Source organism: Gossypium hirsutum, chromosome A03, assembly GCF_007990345.1.
Source record: "Gossypium hirsutum isolate 1008001.06 chromosome A03, Gossypium_hirsutum_v2.1, whole genome shotgun sequence".
NCBI lineage: Eukaryota > Viridiplantae > Streptophyta > Magnoliopsida > Malvales > Malvaceae > Gossypium > Gossypium hirsutum.
This window is the reverse complement of record NC_053426.1, coordinates 111,979,681-111,998,835: the sequence shown is the minus strand read 5'-3', so window position 1 is coordinate 111,998,835 and position 19,155 is coordinate 111,979,681. Positions and strand designations below refer to the sequence as shown.

The window sequence follows — 19,155 nt, the reverse complement described above, 5'->3', positions numbered from 1 at the left end:
CTTGTTCATTACTTAATCGGGTCGATCCCCAACATTAATAATTGAAGGTATTGTTCTTCTGTCAAGGATTTTCCCTAATTTTTGCGGATCCAAATTACTATGACTGTCTTTTCTATTACTTTAACATGTCGAATCTAAATTATTCACGTGATAGATCCGTACATGTTTACAATTTGATATATGTATTTTAAACATGAATGCTATTATGTTATACTTGAAATTGATATTTCATGCCTATATCGTCTACTAGGATAATAAAAGAACATGATGGATATAATATTTAATACTTTGAGGAGTTAATTAGAACGTTTTAAAGTTTAATGACTAATTTAAAATATAGATGAAATATGAGGATGTCAGGTAAAATAACTTTTTAAAATACATGGTTTAAATTTTATACACGTGAGTATCTATCACATAATCAATTTAAATCTAATCATTAAAATCTAGAAAGATTGTTTTTTCTCTAAATGTCAAATCTAAATTGTTGGTTCAAAATTTAATTCATATATTTAAAATATGCTTTTATGTTATATTTAATTTAGGAATGACAAAAAAATTCCGAGCGAAATTGGTTTCGATTCTATTTAATAGGGTTAAGTTTTTTTTTTTAATTAGATTTCGAAACGAGTCAAATAAATTTAATTTTTCAATTAATCAAATTAAGTTAAGATTGGATTTAAAAAAATTAGCTCGCCCTGTCTTGCCCAAGATAATTACCAACATCTTTTTATATATAATAATTAAATATATGAGTGTAAAATTTATATTGGTATTTTTTTACATAATTATACCCAAAAAAAACTAATATCATCATTAAAATTAATTAAAAATAAAAATATTATTCTATTTTGATTAAAAAAAACATTTAAAAACTTTATAAACAACGGTATATCAAGTTAGTTTAGGTTGGATCAGGTAGGGGTTTAGTTTTTTGAACCGGATTCAAGGCACATAAATTAATGTTTAATTTTGGATTGGATTGAGGTTGGATTATGTTAGTGATATATTGGGTCAAGATTGAAGCAGGCAAAAAACCGCCTCATCTTGACCCACCTCATTGCCATCTCTAATCCTACTTAAATTTAACATTTAGATTAATCAATTGAAAATTTGATTGCTACGATTTTCATGATTAAAGTACTTGGGAGGTCCCTGTAGTATAGGGACCGAATCAAATTAATTAGTCCATTTATTATTAAATGGATCAATTTAGTCATTATATTATTAAAAATAATCAAACAAATCCAAAATGCAACAGAGTTAACAATTATTATATAAAAAATATCTTAAAAATTATTACTATTTAATTATAGTTCAGTTCTCAACAAAAATTTTCATTTACAATACCATAAAAACATTAAAAATATTAACTCTACTAAACAATAAATAATAATTTTTAAACATCAAATGTTAACTCTATTCCGTTTTGGCTTTATTTAAATAATTCTAATAGGAGGTGGATTAAATTAATCTATTTAATGATAAAAATGACTAATTTAATCAAATTCCTATAATAGAAGGAACTCTTTTAAAAATATTTTTATTTCAAGTAGACGAAAAATGACACAATAAGTCAATAATTATGAGCTTAATTTCTTGTAGTATGTTGAGCAGAAATAATTAATTTACTATTTATGCTTCATTTTATTCTATTCCTATTTTCATTACCGTTTTATCTTAATTTTTAAGAATTATAGAAGGTAAAATTACATTAATTCACAAAAATATATATATATATTAAAAAGGTGAGCAAAATCAAAATTGATTTAGTAAAATATTTTGATATTTTTGATTTTCGGTTAAGGCTAAATTATTTGTGTAATTGGTTAAAATAGATTAAGTTTAAAAAAAATGAAATTCATTATTCATTTCATTAATGTCATACAATTCGGGAGAAAAATAACAAATATCCATTATAGGCGATGAATGACAAACTCTATCAACATAACAAATGTTTCAACCTCAGCACCAATAGAACATTATGGCACGTTAATAATTGACTCTGTCACAACTTAAGTATGACATATTTGAAGTGATTCCAATCACTTAATACTATAAGAAAATTGGCACTAAATTGCCAAAAGTGACGGGCAAAAATAGACAAAAGAAACGAGTATCTTACAAACTTGAGAGGATGGCGACAAAGTCATCCTTAAAATTACTTGCAAAAGCAAGACTAGATGCATAAGTAAGACTAAAAAACATGCTACAAATGCAGACAAAAATTTGTAAAAGTGAAGACTTATAAAACAATGGAAAACAAATAAACAAAATATTAAACTTAAGGCAACACGGGTTCAAATTGACTAGTGAAATTATTTATTATTCTAAAATACTCTCAAAATATAAACAAATTAAAAGTCAACGAAGAGCCACCACCCACTTCCCAAGAGAAACTGTCGGAGGTCGATGAAGTTTCAATGACAAAAGACACCGTCATCTGTCCATCACAATTTGTGGAGACATCAAAGATACTCACAAAATAGATTTGCAAATTGAAAAGAGAGAAGATAGATAGAGTGAATGGAAAAAAGAGAAGAAGAGAGAATTAGTGAGATGGAGAAAGAGACCGGCCATAGCTAGTTTAAAGGTTGACACCACCACAGAGCAAAACAAAACAGAAAAACCAAATGACTTTAATGAAAAAAATTAGGGTTTTGGACTAAACAACAATAAAATAGATTAAGTTAATCGGTTATTAAAAAAATATAGTTTAAAATATCATTTTAATTAACTTTAATATATACCATTTTATTTAATTTTAAAATATATATTTGAAACAATTTTAAATATATTTATAGCATATAACAAGTGTAGTATAATACATAAAATAAATATTATAATATTTATAATATATATTTGAAGTTGGTTAATTACAGTCTTTTTGGATGGACGTTTATCTCCAGTACGGTGCATTTAATTTTTTCTTTTTGGTCTCACGCTATAGTATTTAGTCTCACCATCACCGTTATTTTTACACTAACTGTAAGTAAATACATTGTCTATTCGAAGAGACCCTAAATTCAATAAAACCAACCGTCCTTAAATCAATATGAAACTATTAATTTTATCTAAATTTATTTACGACTTCAAATAAAAATATACCATATTTTATATATTGGTATTGCATTTTAAAGTATAATAATATGAAATTGATAATTTATGTATCGACAAAATAATTTCAAGTATTTAAATAAAAATATATAATTTCAGTACCTTTAAAAAATCATAACCAAATTATCCCCCGAAACATTGATTTTCTAGAAAACCTTCCAAATTTTGGATAAATATATATCTATTAAAATCTTTAGTGATTGTGATTTGATTATATAACTTAAAATGTTAATTAAAATAATATTTTTTTTGGCATAATTGAAATATTAAATGTTTAAAACTTTATTTACAGATAAGTTTTTAGTGACTAATTTTTATTTGTTATCCATAATTTTAACTTTTAAGTGTCAAATCAATCTATAATTTCTTTATTAAATAATAAAATTTCCATAATTTTCAACTATTAGAACATCAAATTAAATGTCAGAAAATCAAGCGGATATAAATTTAAGTATACTAAAATACATTATTTTTTATTTATAAATTAAGAAAAAGTTACAAATAATTTTAAATATTGTATTAAAAATAATTTTACATCTAATTAAACTCGAACATGAAAATATAAACTTTTAATTTAAAGGGAAAAAAGAGCAAAACTTTGAATTTAAATACTAGTTGTTTATTTATGGATAAGGAAAGCTTGACTTAAGTTAAAAAAAAAATTAATAATTTTATTATAGATTCTTATCATATTTGTTCTTTTTGATACAATGCCTAAAACTACCTATAACCTCTCCGTAACCCATAAATAGAAAGATAATGCGTTTCGACACACTCGAACCCCGCATCCTCGTGCATTGATAACAGTACTCATATTAATCAAATTAAGACCTAATCGGCAAATAAAAAATTAGTTTAAAATTGGGGATTAGTGGACTAATACTATTTATTAGTTTAATCACTAAATTTGAGTTGAAGTGGATGGTGACTTTAGCAGTAATTGACTTTTTTCTCTATCATATTTATCCACGAAATCATAAAATATTACCATTTATTTCACATTTTTATTAGGTTAATAATATTTTTAATTTATATAATTAAACACTTGCACAAGTTCTAATTTCCATAATATTCTAAAAGGTTCCAAGATTTAATGATGTCTTACAATTTTTTTTTTCATTTTTTGAATTTAAAAACATCATTACCAATATATTAAATAATTTAAATAATTATGTTATATGTTACATAAAAAGTAATTAGGTCAAAATATGTTCTTGCTTCTGTCTATAATTTTATAAAATTTGAGAAATAGTTTTTGTATTTTAAAAGTTATTTTATTTTATTTTTTCAATTTAATGTATTAGTCCCGCTAGTAATTTTCATCAAAATTTACTATCGAGGTATTCGCTCATAGAAGCGAACTCAAAAAAAAAATTTAGAGACCGAAATTAAATTGTAATTTTTACGATAGTAAAAATGTAATTTCACCATTTTAATAACCTATATCTTTATAATTTTTAAAGTATTAAATCAAATTTTTATCATTTTTTAAGGGGAAAAAGTATAATTTTACTTTTTAATAATTTAAAATTTTAAAATTTTTAAAAGGTTTAAATATAAAATTTTATGTTTTAGGAGGGACCGAAAGCCTTGCTACTCTGCTAGCTATGCTACTGTTGGCTCAATGGTAATACTTTGAAAATTTTGAGGTTTTATGTTCAAGCCCCACTTTTACGTAAATTCAAAGGTAGAGGGAAGGGTAGGTAGTGACTTTGACACTCAAAAATGAAAAATTTTCTATAATATAAGTTTAGGAAATCATGATCTAGTATAATGGTAAAATTATATTTTACCCCCTAAAAATGATAAAACTTTGATTTAATCTTTTAAAAATTATAAAGATATAAGCTGTTAAAATAATAAAATTATATTTTTACTATCGTAAAAATTATAATTTAATTTCGGCCTCTAATTTTTTTTATTTTTTATTTTGCTTCACCCCTGGCTTGTAACAATTGATTGTAGTGAAACTATAGTAATTTTAGAAAAAAATCAAATTTTGTCAACTTAATATTTTTATTTTTCCACTCGTATATAAACAATCTAATCAACATGCTAAGTTAACAAATTTTAACCGAAAATATAAACAATATCAACAATCGAATTGAGATATTTAAATAGAAAAATATGAGAATTTAATTTTTAAATTTAAAGACTAAATCGTAAATTTTATCAAAGTAAAAGAATTAACCACTTGTTTTAATTAACAAAATTAATTATCTTATATAAAAGGTTTTTAATATAATTAAATGTCATTTTCTTCATTGGCTGTTTTGAGTAAACTTCGTGATGAAGAAAGAAGAAAACAAGAGTAGTGGGTAAGGCCGCCCAAATAGGAAAAAATGAAACAATTGCATCTTTCATGTCCAAATACTCCGTTTTTAGACAAAATTGGGTCAGTTTCTTAAATATTTATATATTATTTCCTTTTCCTTTTCACTCTACTCGAGAAAGGTTATCTAGAAATTGAACTCAAAATGACTTAAATTAGCACGAGGCTTTTTATTTTGTTTTGTCAATACACCATTTTCTCGACTTTTAAATATTTATCAGATGGGTAAATTATATTAGTAGTCATTTAATTATTATTAAAATTTATTTTTGGTCATTCAATTATGAAATGTTACAAAATGATCATTCAAGTATTTAATTTTGTATTTTTCGGTCACTGACTGAATTGGCATATTAGTAATTGTAACTCTCAATACTTATACATTGTGTCAATTTAGTCTTGATTCTAAAAATTCCAATACTCAACATTTATATATTGTGTAATTTGAGCAAAACTGCAAAAAAAAAAAACCAAATTACAAATGCCTAAATATTGAGAGTTAATTTTTTTAAATCAATACTAAATTGACAAAATTTGTAAATTTGAGGGTTAAAGTTACTATTCTGTCAATTTTAAAAGCCCATTGTTAGTCCATTGGTGACAAAATAATAAATTTACTGTGACTACTAATATAATTTACCATAAGTGGAAGAAAAAAAAAACTACCTTGAAAATGTACAAACTTGAGCACCTAGAAAATTTAGTGTCTTAAATTCAAGTACTTACCATTGTCATATTTGTTCTTTTTTATACAAAACCTAAAACTACCCATAGCCTCTCCTCAACCCTTAAATAGGAGGACAATGCATTTCATTACATTCGAACCTACATCCTCCTACACTAACAGCAATACTGATGTCAATCGAGTTAAGACTTAACCGGTTATATTTATATTTATTATAAACACGTGAATAATATGTGTTTCAATATTTAGTCACAAAATATCCACTTACAGTCTTAATGAGCTATATATTTAAACAACTTTTGACCATGAAAAAGTGTTTTATTCAATAAAATAAAAACCCTTTTAAACAATATTTTTCATGTATAGTATATAGTGTTTAATATTAAATATTTTATAAAATATGAAAAAATGAGTAAGAATTTTCAACGTGTGGAAATTTTGTTCCCAATAAATGGTATTTTGACCAAAATTAAATAATATATCCATATTATTAATTTAATTAAATAATGGGCTTTATTTTATTTGGGTACCAATACATTAGCTGCCTTTTGTGTTCCAATTTATGGCCCAAAATAATCTATCATTGATCCATCAACTTTGGACTTTGGGCTTTTAATGATTAAGTTTAAAAATGGTAAAAGTATTATGAGACCCTTGTACTAGGAGTAAGATTACATATTGCTCCCTTTACTAAAAAATGAACCTTATATGTTGGATCGAATAGTTAATTTGTCCTTTTTGTTAAAATTTCAACTTTTGCTGTTAAAAACTAACATGACTGACATAATAAAGATGCATAACTCGTTCAGACGTGCATGGACCAGTTATAACAGTAAAAATTAATGGAATTTTTAATAGAAATATCAATTTGCTATTTTATCTAACATATAAGGACTAATTTACTCATTTTTTAGTAAAATAAGCAAAATACAATACGATTCATAATATAAGGGCCTTCATGGTACTTTTAGTGTTTAAAATTTTGTTGAGAATGGTAATTGTTAGTTTAAGATTTACATTTAATGCATTATATTTCGCCAATTTACATGTACTAACATACATTATTGTTAAGTTTTGCTACATTTATGATGCGAGTGAAAAAAAAACGTAATACTAAATTATATTTATGAAAAAATTGACCATCAATTGAGGTATAGGTAAAATGGTAAAAGTGTTTAGGAATAAATCGGATTAAATATTTAGTATTATATTTTTAGTTGTTTTATTTAAATGTTTCATATAAAAATATTCAATTATTTATTCCGAAGGACTTTTTAAGTATTTTACTTGATTGAAATGGTGTCGAGTTAAGTCGTAAAATCAATTTAGTCAAATACTTTATACATAACTAATTAATGGCACACACCACAACGTGGGCGATAACAAAATTATGTAACAAATATATTTGTAAAAAAAAATATAAATAATAAATGAAATTTTGATTAAATAATAAAATATAAATATGCAAAATTTTAGAAGGCATAAGTTCAAATCTTATTATGTATGTATATGTATATATATATTACAGAAGATATAAAAAGATAAAGACACATTCAAAATAATATAATTTACCTTGCAAAGTAACGTAATTTTTATATTTTCCCATTTGAGTTCATACTTGATTAACCCCTGAAATCAATGGTTAATTATAGATGAATGTACCTTAGTAGTCCCTCTATTATAGGGGCCTGATCAAATTAGTCCATCTACTATTAAATAGATCAATTTAGTTATTGTACTATTAAAAAAAATCAAATAAGATCAAATTGGAATAGAGCTAAAATTTAATGTTTAGAAAATATCATTTATTGTTCAATTGAGTTAATTTTTTAAATATTTTTATAGTTCTATAAATTAAATCTTTTATTCGGAGTTGAACTACAATCGGGAAAAAAAATTTAAGACATTTTAATGCAGTAAATGTTAACTCCGCTACAATTTGACCCATTTAATAATAAAAGGACTAATTTGATCTAGTCTCTATAATATAGGGACCTTTTAGGTACTTTAACCATTAATTATGAAATTAATTATATCAGCTACTTGTTTCATAATTAATGTCTAAATATCTGTAAATTTTGACTTTATTTCATTAATTTCATAATATTAATGCTGTGCTGTAAATGTTTGGTGAACTGAAACTTCTTAATTTCTTACCTAAAAGCTAACAACTTATACATTTATTATTATATTATTATTATTTAAAATATTATTGTTTGTTGATTGAATCTTATGAATGAGTACGTGGGTTTGAGTATGCTAAAACGCATTATCCTCCTATTTAAGAATTGGGGAGAGACTATGAATAGTGCTAAGCATTGTACCAAATAGAGTTGATATGATACGAATCTATAATGAGATTAATATTCAAAAAAATATTATCCCTTTATCATATTTGGTGGAAATTACATAAAAATCTAGAATTTAGGTAGTGAAATTAAGCAAGAGAGACTAATCATCAGAATTTTCGTTGTAAGGATTTATAGTACTTAAAGTTTTTTGTTTTTAGATACAATTTTTAATAAATATCTAGATTTATATTAATTGAAGTTTTTTTATTTTTCTCCTTTATTATTTTTCGGAACATATTGTTACGATGTAAAATGAGCATGCGATAGAAGATGTCAGATGATACGATAAAGTTAATGAGTTGAACCTATTTGCTCGAGTTTAGTGGTCTATTTATTTCTCTTTTGTGCCCATTTTGTCTTGTGTTTTTTTCGTTTTAATGAATTTTGTTTTTCCATAAAGAAAATTTGTTTATGGCATAATGTCGAATTTAGCATTCAACGTTTACATATTTTTCTAATTTAACTCATTTTTTTTGTTAAATTTGCCCATCAACATTTCAAAATGAGTTAATTTATTTTTTAATGAAAATGTTGACTAAAATAACCATATTGGGAAGCAACCTGCATGCTAGTTTAATTATACTTCATGCTATTATGACATTTTTTGTCTTATATGTTATGTCACTAAATAATTTAAAAAATCTAACAATACAAAAATTTCCAAAAAAAAAAAACATGTTGTACATGTAGATTGCTATGTAAATTGTCATATTCAAAAATTTAATATTTTAGCCAATATATTCGTTAAAAAATAATAATTCAACTCTTTTTGAAAGGTTGATGATTAAATTCAACTTTTTTCATGAGATTAAAGCTAAACTTAACTAAAAAGATAAATACTAGATTGATAAAAGATGTAAATATTGAGGACTAAAATCGAATTGTGTTTTCTTATCGACATTAGTTCAACATTATTACTTTTTGTTCAAAAGAAAAGAACAATATTAGTTAATAATAGTCATTGTTTAGACAAAAAAAGAAAACTACCAAATTTGGACATAGGGATGACAATTCGAATTGTGGATTTAGATATTTATGAATATTTGATTTATTCTTTTGCAGATTCGAATATTGCTATATGAATAGTATTCGAATTCAGATTTTAAAATTATTATATGACCTAGATTTAGAGTGTACCCGAAACTCTATTATCTGAATCAGGATTGCTTATTCGGATATCTAATTACATTGTTTGGTCTTATATGTAAAGGAAATTTAGCATTTTTGAATTCAAAATTTTATGTATTTGGATATTTGAAAAAATAATTAAAAAATTCGAAATTATTTTTTTACGGATTTAGATATCTTGTAGACAATAATATTTAATTTGTATTCGAATTTAGATAATAATACTCAAATAATTTACAAATAATAAACAAAATTCTTAAATATTTAAATTCAGATAATTAAAGAAACATATAACTAAAACAATGCCATCACTAATAAGCTACACTCTAATGGGAGGATTTTGCGTTGGTTTGAGCCGAATCGGTTTGGTTAGTCAGATAAGAGATTTTAAATTAATTAACTTTATAAGCCAGATAATAACAGATTGAATCGAATAAATAAATTAAAAATATTTTTATAAAAAATAATAATTTATTTAATTAAACTTGCTCGACCAATTCAAATATCGATCCGATTCTGAAAAACTTTGGAGGGTTTGCTGCATGTTGCTTAGCGATGAAGGGAATTTGTGCCAACTTTTCTGGGTTTTGAAAAATTATAAAGAAAAAAAGAAGTTTTGTTTATATATAAAGTAGATTCATTAATGTGTTTAAAAGAACAGGCCGGATCAAAATAGAGACTTTTCAAATTCGGGCGGAGCCGACAGATGCCGGTGGCCCCAGCCCAATATAATAAAAGTGAAAGTTTTATATACAGGGTTAATACACCTTTTAGTCCTTAAATTTGATAATTAGATTCATTTTGATATTTTTATTTTTTGTTATTTTAATCTTTAAATTCGGATTTCATCAAATTTAATGATATGACACAATCACAAAGCATTGCACTATCAAACTTTAGGTAAATTACTACACTTAAGGTCACTAAACTAGTAGTAAGTTTACGTTTTGATTATTAAATTATTCGAAAGTTTTTATTCAAATCACTGAACTTTTCAAAAAAAATTATTAAGTCACCAAGGAATTAATTTTTCTTTTAATAAAGTTTGATTAGTAAGCTCTAAGGGACAATCCGATGATGGGTACGTTGGATCAGAGCTGATAGTTAATGTCAGATATCGAAGAAAAAAATTGTTTGAATTTTTAGCTTGTAGATTCGTAATGTTCAAAGTTGTTTCATTAAAAAAGCGTTATTTATAGAAAGGAAAGGAGAGCTTTCTATTGGTGCATGCGGTACAAACAAAGAAAGTCACACAAATAACGATTTTAACAACCTAATGACTTAAATGAAAACTATCGAATAATTTAATGACCATTTTGTAACTTTTTGAAGTTGAGTGACTAAAATGTAAATTTACTAATAGTTTAATAATTTTAGGTGCAATTTACCCTAATGTATATATATAATTGCTGGTGTGGTGTGGAGTGTGGACCATTAGAAGCATGGTGACTCGTTTTGGTATGTTTACATCAAAATGTAAGAAAAATAATAGACTGATCACTGAGTCACTGATCCGACTCATTGACCCTTTTGGGTGCTGAGTACAGCTATTAAATTATGCTTTCTGCTCCATTTGGCCTTTTCTGCAGCGATTCTGTTTGTCGTCAGTAAAACTTTTTCTTCTTTGTTGTTTCCCAATCCTCTCTATGTAACTTTTTTTTTCACTTTAGCGACGATTTGTCAATGGTCAACCACTGCCACCATTGTAAAATAATACAAAGAGATAAAGTTAAAAAATTCTGAACATTTTTTCGAAATATATTTTTTAATTTATGAAAAAATATTTTTATAATGTATTAATTATATAAAATAATACATTATAAAAATATAAAATATATCACAAAGTTAAAATATATATTTTCAAAAAAATATTTTACACATCTAAAATAAAATTTTAAAAATTATATAAAAATCAAATTTTAATTTTTAATTTTGTAATATATAATTTATATAAAATATAAATAATTCAAGATATATAAATTTAAAAAAAATTGATTGATTAATGTAGTTTAACACTCGATTAATCGAAATTACTTGCATTACGTGGTGTCATGTGATTGAGCCATGTCATTGTTGATTGATGGTGATATAAGGATGAAGCAAGAAATTTATCTTTAGGGCACAATTAAATTTTAAAATTTTATATTAGAGTTGTATGAGTCAAATTTTTGTATTCATTCGAATTTAATATAGTGAATTTTCTTTTTTTCTACCGTAGTTTTTTCTTTGAAAGAGTTTCCACGTAAAATTCTATATGTTCTATTTTCTCTCTTTTTTGCGATTCATTGCAACCATTAACGTTCAATTTTCATGTTTTTAAAGGGTCAATATAAAATTTTATCTATTTATATACTTGTTTTTATTTTAAAATTTTAAAGCTATTAAACTGATTTTTTTTTCATTTTTTTGAATGTCCAAGTATATTTTTACTGTTAAACTAACTTATAGTTTTAAAAACTTAAGGGAACTAAAATGATAATTTGACATTTTAAGGGGAGTACAGCCCTTGCTTGGTCCCATGGCGGTACCTGTTGTTTTTGATAAAATGTCTAGAAACTATCTATAACTCTTCCACAACTCATAAATAAGAATATAATACGTTTCAATACACTCAAACCAACATATTCTTGTATTAATAATAATGCCTATAACAATCGAGTTAAAACTCAACATCATTTAAACCACCACATGTTCAATTATTTTAATATTTAATATTTTATTTTTTATTATTCAGAAATTGAGAGATGCGTCACTCTTTAATTCATGTAATTTCTAGGGTCAAATAAATTTTTTTTCTTCTTATAATGTGATTATATATATATATTTGTCAAAGCATAGTTAAGTTGAATAATTAATAGCGTTGAATTTGTTGGCAACTTGCACATATTCGTGACGAAATAGTATGAGTGGTGATGGAAAAAGTTTTATTTTTATTTTTAGAATATAAAAAAAGCTTTTACCAACCACTAAAATGAAATATTAATTAATTGCTTTTTTTAATAATTAATTGATTGTTTTTTTTATATTGATTAATGGATTGATTTTGATAGTATTTTATTTCGTACGTAAATGGATAAATTATGTACTTAATTTGTGATTGAGATTTTCAATTTTTATAATTTTATTAGAAGTTTTAAATATTTCATTATTGGTAACCACATGTCACATGGTGTTTTAAATACAATTATGTAAATTAATCAAACTTAAAAAAATGTTTTAAAATAATATACACCTATAATTATTAAATTCAAAAAATTTAATTAGTAAAATAAAGTATTCAAACTCGAAAACCCAGAACAACCCAAAGTTAAAATGACTTTGTTGATACAAAAATGTGGTTGATTTGGAAGGTCGAGCATTCTTTATAGATGTTCAATAATGAAGGTGTATGAAGGGATTGTAAAGTGAAAGAGAAAGTGAAAAAGAGACATTTTATGGTCTCGATTGATTAGTAATAGTGATTAATTTTTTTCTCCTAAGTGTTGTCTGATACGTGTTTTACGTATTTTTAAGGAATTGAAAATAATAATAGAGTAAAAAGTGTAGAACGGTAAAAAAATGGCTTGATTAAAAAAGAAAAAGTCAAAAGAGAGAAAGTTACCATTTGGAACCACATTATTAAAAACAGACCACGTGCCAAAATAAATAAAAACCCGCATTTACTGCAAATTCACCGCCAATAAAATAATTACCCAATTATAATTACAATTTACATTTTTCACAAAATTACGTTACACTGCCACTGCCAGCTCAGCAATTGACAATTCCCTTTTATCGTTGTAATATTCACCTACCGCCGATAGATTCCTCGTTTCCTTACACTACTCCCTAACTTATCGCCACGCGTCCATCATAACTTCTCTGGGACCCACACTACCCAATCAACCGCTATATAAGCTTGCTTCATTTCATCTGTATACTTTCTCTTTCTAGAAAAAAAAAAAACCCTTCTCTCTGTCTCTGGAATTTCTAATTTATATTTTATTTTACAACAAAAATTCTTTTTTTAAAACAAAATTAATATATTTTCCGTTACAGTCTCGAAATTCGGTCAAAATTCTCGTCAGAAGCATTTATGACCGTCGGATCAAGCTCGTGATCTGTGACGACGACATATTATTTTTTCTGCTGGTTTTTTTTTGAGGTATTATTGCTCCAGTTTTTTTATTATTATTATTTTTTTATTTCGTTCGTTCAGTAATAGAGGCGAAATTCAAAGCACCTGAAATTTTGGAATTGATTTTACGTTTTTCTCGCTTGCTGATTGTAATGCGGGTTTTGATTAGGTGCGCGCGGCTAAAATTTTCCCTGTTGTTGAACGGTGGATCTGAAAATCAGATCATTGGCGGCGGATCCTTGATTATTCGTGTGGAAGCGTAGATGTCGGGGCCACTCGATCGATTCGCTAGACCTTGTGAGTATCTTCTGTTTATTGAGCTGATTTTTATTAATTCTAGGGTTTCACTTTGGCTTCTGCTTGGTTAGTCGGAAAATTTCTGTATTGTAGATGAATTATACTCGATTTAGCAAAAGAGGAAAGGATTCGTTCTTGTTCGGTGTAGTTTTCTTTAATTATTAGTACATATTGTGTATGTTTATTTATGTGAGTTCTTATTTTGGTAATTGTTTTTGGCATGCTTTGTTTGATTTTATTTTTTTAGGGATTCTGTAATTTTCAGAAATAAAAAATATATATGAAATCGAGAAGAAAACAAATTAGGATTTGATTTTCTGTTTTTTTTCCTCTTTATTCTTTTCTTTCTCTGAAAGAGCTAATAACAATACTCGTCTATAATGATGCAGGCTTTGAGGGGTTTTCAGGTAGTGATGAGAGAAGAGAGAGGAAATCTGATTTTGAGAACTCCGAGGATGAAAGACGCACTAAAATTGGATCATTGAAGAAGAAAGCAATAAATGCATCTACTAGATTTAAGCATTCTCTCAAAAAGAAGAGTAGTAGAAGGAAAAGTGATGGCCGTGTCAGCTCTGTATCCATTGAAGATGTTCGTGATGTTGAGGAGCTACAGGCTGTTGATCAATTTCGACAAGCACTGATTATGGAAGAACTGCTTCCTGAAAAACATGATGACTATCACATGATGTTGAGGTGCTTTCCTCTCCCCAAATATAGTAGTATTAACTGTTGGATGTTTCTTTTTGAAAACTACAAAGCAAGTTTTATTACTTCTGTTCTCTTGTCTTGGCAGCAGTCTACAGCTTAGTTTTGAACATTCTATGTACAGTATATAGTAATTTCCACAATGAATTGTGAATGGTATGTTTCATGGCTCACTTGTTCAAATCTTTTATGTGAATTTGGTTTGGGTCAATAGGGAAACCAGGAAGAAAAATTGTGATTCTATTCGTCATGCTCTATGTTTTGTTTACCCAGCTCATAGATTTGTTTTCTGCTTGCTGACGTGATATCTCCTTTTCTTATTGCTTGAAGCCTTCTGCATCATTCTGCCCCCTTCCTCTTGTTTACTAGCCTTGCCAACTTTAAGTACCATTACAAGTAATATAGCCTTATTTTTATGTAGGTTCCTGAAAGCAAGGAAGTTTGATATAGAGAAGGCTAAGCATATGTGGGCAGATATGCTCGAATGGAGGAAAGAGTTTGGTGCTGACACTATCACGGAGGTAATTATGGTTAACAAAGTGCCCCGAATCTTATATTTAGTAATCCATGTTCTTTACTGAATTTATCATTTATCTTTCAGGATTTTGAGTTCAATGAGTTGGATGAGGTTCTAAGGTATTACCCTCATGGTCATCATGGTGTTGATAAGGAGGGAAGACCTGTGTACATTGAAAGATTGGGAAAAGTTGATCCCAACAAACTCATGCAAGTTACTACTATGGACCGATATGTAAAATACCATGTCCATGAGTTTGAGAAGGCCTTCACTGTGAAGTTTCCTGCATGTACAATTGCTGCAAAAAGACACATAGATTCAAGCACAACAATTTTAGATGTGCTTGGTGTGGTATGTTTCATTCAAACACTTGATCCCATGTTAATGCCCGAACATTTTGCTGCTTAATAGTAGCTAGCTGCTGATCGTTTTCTTTTATCTATGTATTAGGGCTTTAAGAATTTTACCAAGTCTGCAAGGGACCTGATTATGCGACTACAAAAGATTGATGGTGACAATTACCCTGAGGTTTGTAGTCGCATTGTACTTGCATATGAATTATGAACTCATGCTTGCTTGTAGCAAAAACTTTATATCTTATATTGAGCTGGAAGTTGCTTCGTGGTCTTATCATTTTTGCAGACTCTTCATCAAATGTTTATCATCAATGCTGGACCTGGGTTTAGGCTGCTGTGGAACACTGTGAAGACATTTCTAGACCCCAAGACAACTTCCAAGATACATGTATGTTAATACTTTTCTGCATTTTTTTTGACTTCTTATTCCATTTATTTGATGGTGATTTATAATTATATGCCTATATGTTTTTGAATGACCTTAGGTTATTGGAAACAAGTACCAGAACAAATTGCTTGAGATTATTGATGCCAGGTAAATAGGTTTAGAATTTTCATGACATGATATTTTGTTATCTTGATCTTTATTTTCTTGTTTTTGCAATCTACTTTTCATAATCATTTGTCTCCTTCCGAAAAGTGTATATATTCTTCTACAATGTTCCACTTCATGGTTGCCTCTATGTTTAAAAGCTTATGGCAATATTTAAAATCCTTTCAGCGAGTTGCCAGAATTTCTGGGTGGTAGCTGTACATGTGCAGATCAGGGAAGTTGCCTTCGCTCCGATAAGGGGCCTTGGAAAAATCCAGAAATCTTGAAGGTTATAAACTGTCCTTGGCATTTAATTAATATTGCTATTGCTTTTAGTTTCAAGTGCTTCAACAGTGTACTTGTTTCTAATGAACTAACACTTTGCCATACGTATTTTTATCTCAGATGGTTCTTAACGGCGAGGCACGATGTGCTAGACAAGTTGTAAAAGTTTTAAGTAGTGAAGGGAAAGTTATTGCTTATGCTAAGCCACAGTTTCCAATGGTATATGATCTCCCTAACTTTCAGTGGTAGTTGTCTAGTCCTCTTTTGTGGTAATATTTTTTGCATTATCTGATTGCTTTATGTGTGGTATGACGCAGTTAAGAGGTAGTGATACTTCTACTGCAGAATCTGGATCTGAAGCTGAAGATATTGCATCACCAAAAGCAATGAAGAGTTATTCTTCACTCCGGCTGACTCCTGTTCGTGAAGAAGTGGGTTTTTTTCCCAACCCTTTAATCTCTAACCGTGACTAATTGTATTTACTCTAAATATTCTTTAAATCATCTTTTTACTCTTTTTAGAGTTCCTTTTTTCCTTTTGTTTGATTGTTAATTAACAATATGACCTATGAGTATATTACTTCTTATAGGGTTGTACGACCTATGAGTTTCATGATTCCAGATGAGTCCTTATAAGGTCATACACCCAACACTAATATCAAAAACATTCTTGGCAATGTTGCTAATCCTTGTGTTTGCAAATTATGCAGGCTAAGGTCATTGGTAAAACAAGCTATGCCGGTAGCTTCAAAGGCTATGATCAATATCTTCCCATGGTTGACAAAGCTGTTGACTCGAGTTGGATGAAACAAACTTCCCTTCAGAGGTTGTCTGCTTCCAAAGGTTAACAAATATAATCTAGTATACTTCGTCATCTTTTAGATGCTTCATTTCTTCTTAAAAGATTCCTTAAACCTTTTATTAAGAAAATAAAATGCTGTTTTGCACTACAGATACGTTAAAATTGCCTGAAACTCCCAAGACCCCAGAAGGAATTGTATCTCGGATTTTGTTGACTATTTGGTCTTTCTTCATGACGCTTTACACTATCCTCCACACGGCAGCATGCCGTATAACTAAAAAGCTTCCTGACAGAGTTTCTGATCATTGTCAAAATGTTACCAAACTTACCCCTGATGCGACTCAACAAGCTGAGTCTCGTCCACCGTCTCCGACCCCTCTTACCCAGGCTGATCTTTTATCCTCTGTTCTCAAAAGATTGGGTGAACTTGAGGAGAAAGTTAATATACAACAAGCAAAGTCATCTGAGATGCCTTATGAGAAAGAGGAATTGTTGAATGCTGCCGTATGTCGTGTTGATGCCCTAGAAGCGGAGCTGATTGCTACCAAGCAGGTACCATTGACGCTCGTAATTTTATCATTTATTTTGCAAAATGTTGTCCGCATTTCTGTTACCTTTCAGGTGGTTAGACTTGTAGTGGCAGAGTTAGAAATGTCTGAACCTTGATACTTTATTTATTGAATTTGTTTACATTGCTCCATAATGCATTAAAAGCTATCTTCATCAAAGTATCTCCACTGCTAACAGTCTTACATTGGTAAAAGTTCCATGGAAGCTCCTGTACTAGGAGTTAGATTGTATTTTGCTTTCTCTACTAAAAAAATAGGCAAATTAGTCCGTGTACGTTGATCAAAGAGCATATTGGTAATTTTTGTTAAAAATTTCATCCACTTGTATTGTTAAAAGTTGACGTGGCTGATGGAATAATCAAACAGTAACATGTGGTGTGCCAATTATACCTCATGTTGATGTATGGAGACCAATTTTTAACAGTAAAAATAGATAAAATTTTTAACAAAATGATCATTTTGCTCTTTGATCTTCTAATGTATTGTGACTAATTTACCCATTATACAGGAACCTCCATTGTACTTATATTGCGTTACATTCTACGTTACTGCAACCTTGGTAATAAATCTTCTCCAGAAGTTGGATTTATTATCCGTAATTGATGTAGGCATTTAAGGAATAAAAAAAGACCTCAAGGCATTTAGGCTTACAGACCCTCCAGTCTGCACTCAATTTCCAGAATCCTCTACGGGATAACTTTGTTGTCAACTGACTAATCCCTTATTTTGGCATGTTTTGAAGCCTTCTAGGCTTTCTATATGTTCTTGCATTCATTTTCTTACGTGCTGCATTTAACAGGCACTTTACAATGCTTTGATGAGACATGAAGAATTGCTTGCTGAAATAGACCGTCAAGAGGAAGTCAATTTTCAGAAACTGCAGGTACACCACTGTTTCGTCTATATATTCCTATCACGTTGACATACTTTTTGATGGTTACCTTCAATGTTTTACCATATTACGGTTGTAACTTACACTACATTCCTTTTATTCAGAAAAAGAAGTTTTGCTGGTGATGCTTTTGCTGCTGATGGAGAGCTTACAAAAACCACTAATCTATCGTCAATCTGTTTCCACTTCACCGGTTAACATACAACTCCCTATATCGATCTTTTGGAGGTTATACGTCTTTAACCAACGTATTTTCCATTCCAAGTACAAATCATTCTGCACAGAAATGCACAAAAACTGTAATCGAACTCTGTGTTAACTTATTTAAATTTCCTTCTTTTTTTTCAGTGTAATGTTTGATTTGCTGCACTTCTTAACTATTAAGGTTGTTTCATATGATGCCTTGGTACTTTGTTGTCGAAAAGTTTGGTTTGCCGAGTTATATAAGACTTTGATATCACAATTTTCGAA

General features: G+C 28.1%; 1 protein-coding gene across 1 annotated transcript; it reads left to right on the top strand.

The window, feature by feature from the left end:
• The first annotated feature begins 13,529 nt into the window (after positions 1-13,529).
• Positions 13,530-19,031, top strand: LOC107927948 (phosphatidylinositol/phosphatidylcholine transfer protein SFH6). The gene is made up of 15 exons (XM_016859085.2): positions 13,530-13,757; positions 13,900-14,027; positions 14,417-14,720; positions 15,154-15,253; positions 15,334-15,600; positions 15,700-15,777; positions 15,892-15,993; positions 16,091-16,140; positions 16,327-16,426; positions 16,543-16,641; positions 16,740-16,853; positions 17,132-17,264; positions 17,375-17,775; positions 18,592-18,675; positions 18,789-19,031. Exons 2-15 carry the CDS (start codon positions 13,994-13,996, stop codon positions 18,807-18,809), a joined length of 1,887 nt encoding a protein of 628 aa, XP_016714574.2. The 5' UTR covers positions 13,530-13,757; positions 13,900-13,993; the 3' UTR covers positions 18,810-19,031.
• The last annotated feature ends 124 nt before the right edge of the window (positions 19,032-19,155 follow it).

Excerpts from the sequence above, each read along its gene's own strand:
- LOC107927948 (XM_016859085.2), top strand. The coding sequence starts at position 13,994 with ATGTCGGGGCCACTCGATCGATTCGCTAGACCTT. Across the intron at positions 16,141-16,326 it reads CTTGAGATTATTGATGCCAG|CGAGTTGCCAGAATTTCTGG; the intron begins GTAAATAGGTTT and ends AAATCCTTTCAG. Across the intron at positions 17,265-17,374 it reads GAGGTTGTCTGCTTCCAAAG|ATACGTTAAAATTGCCTGAA; the intron begins GTTAACAAATAT and ends TTTGCACTACAG.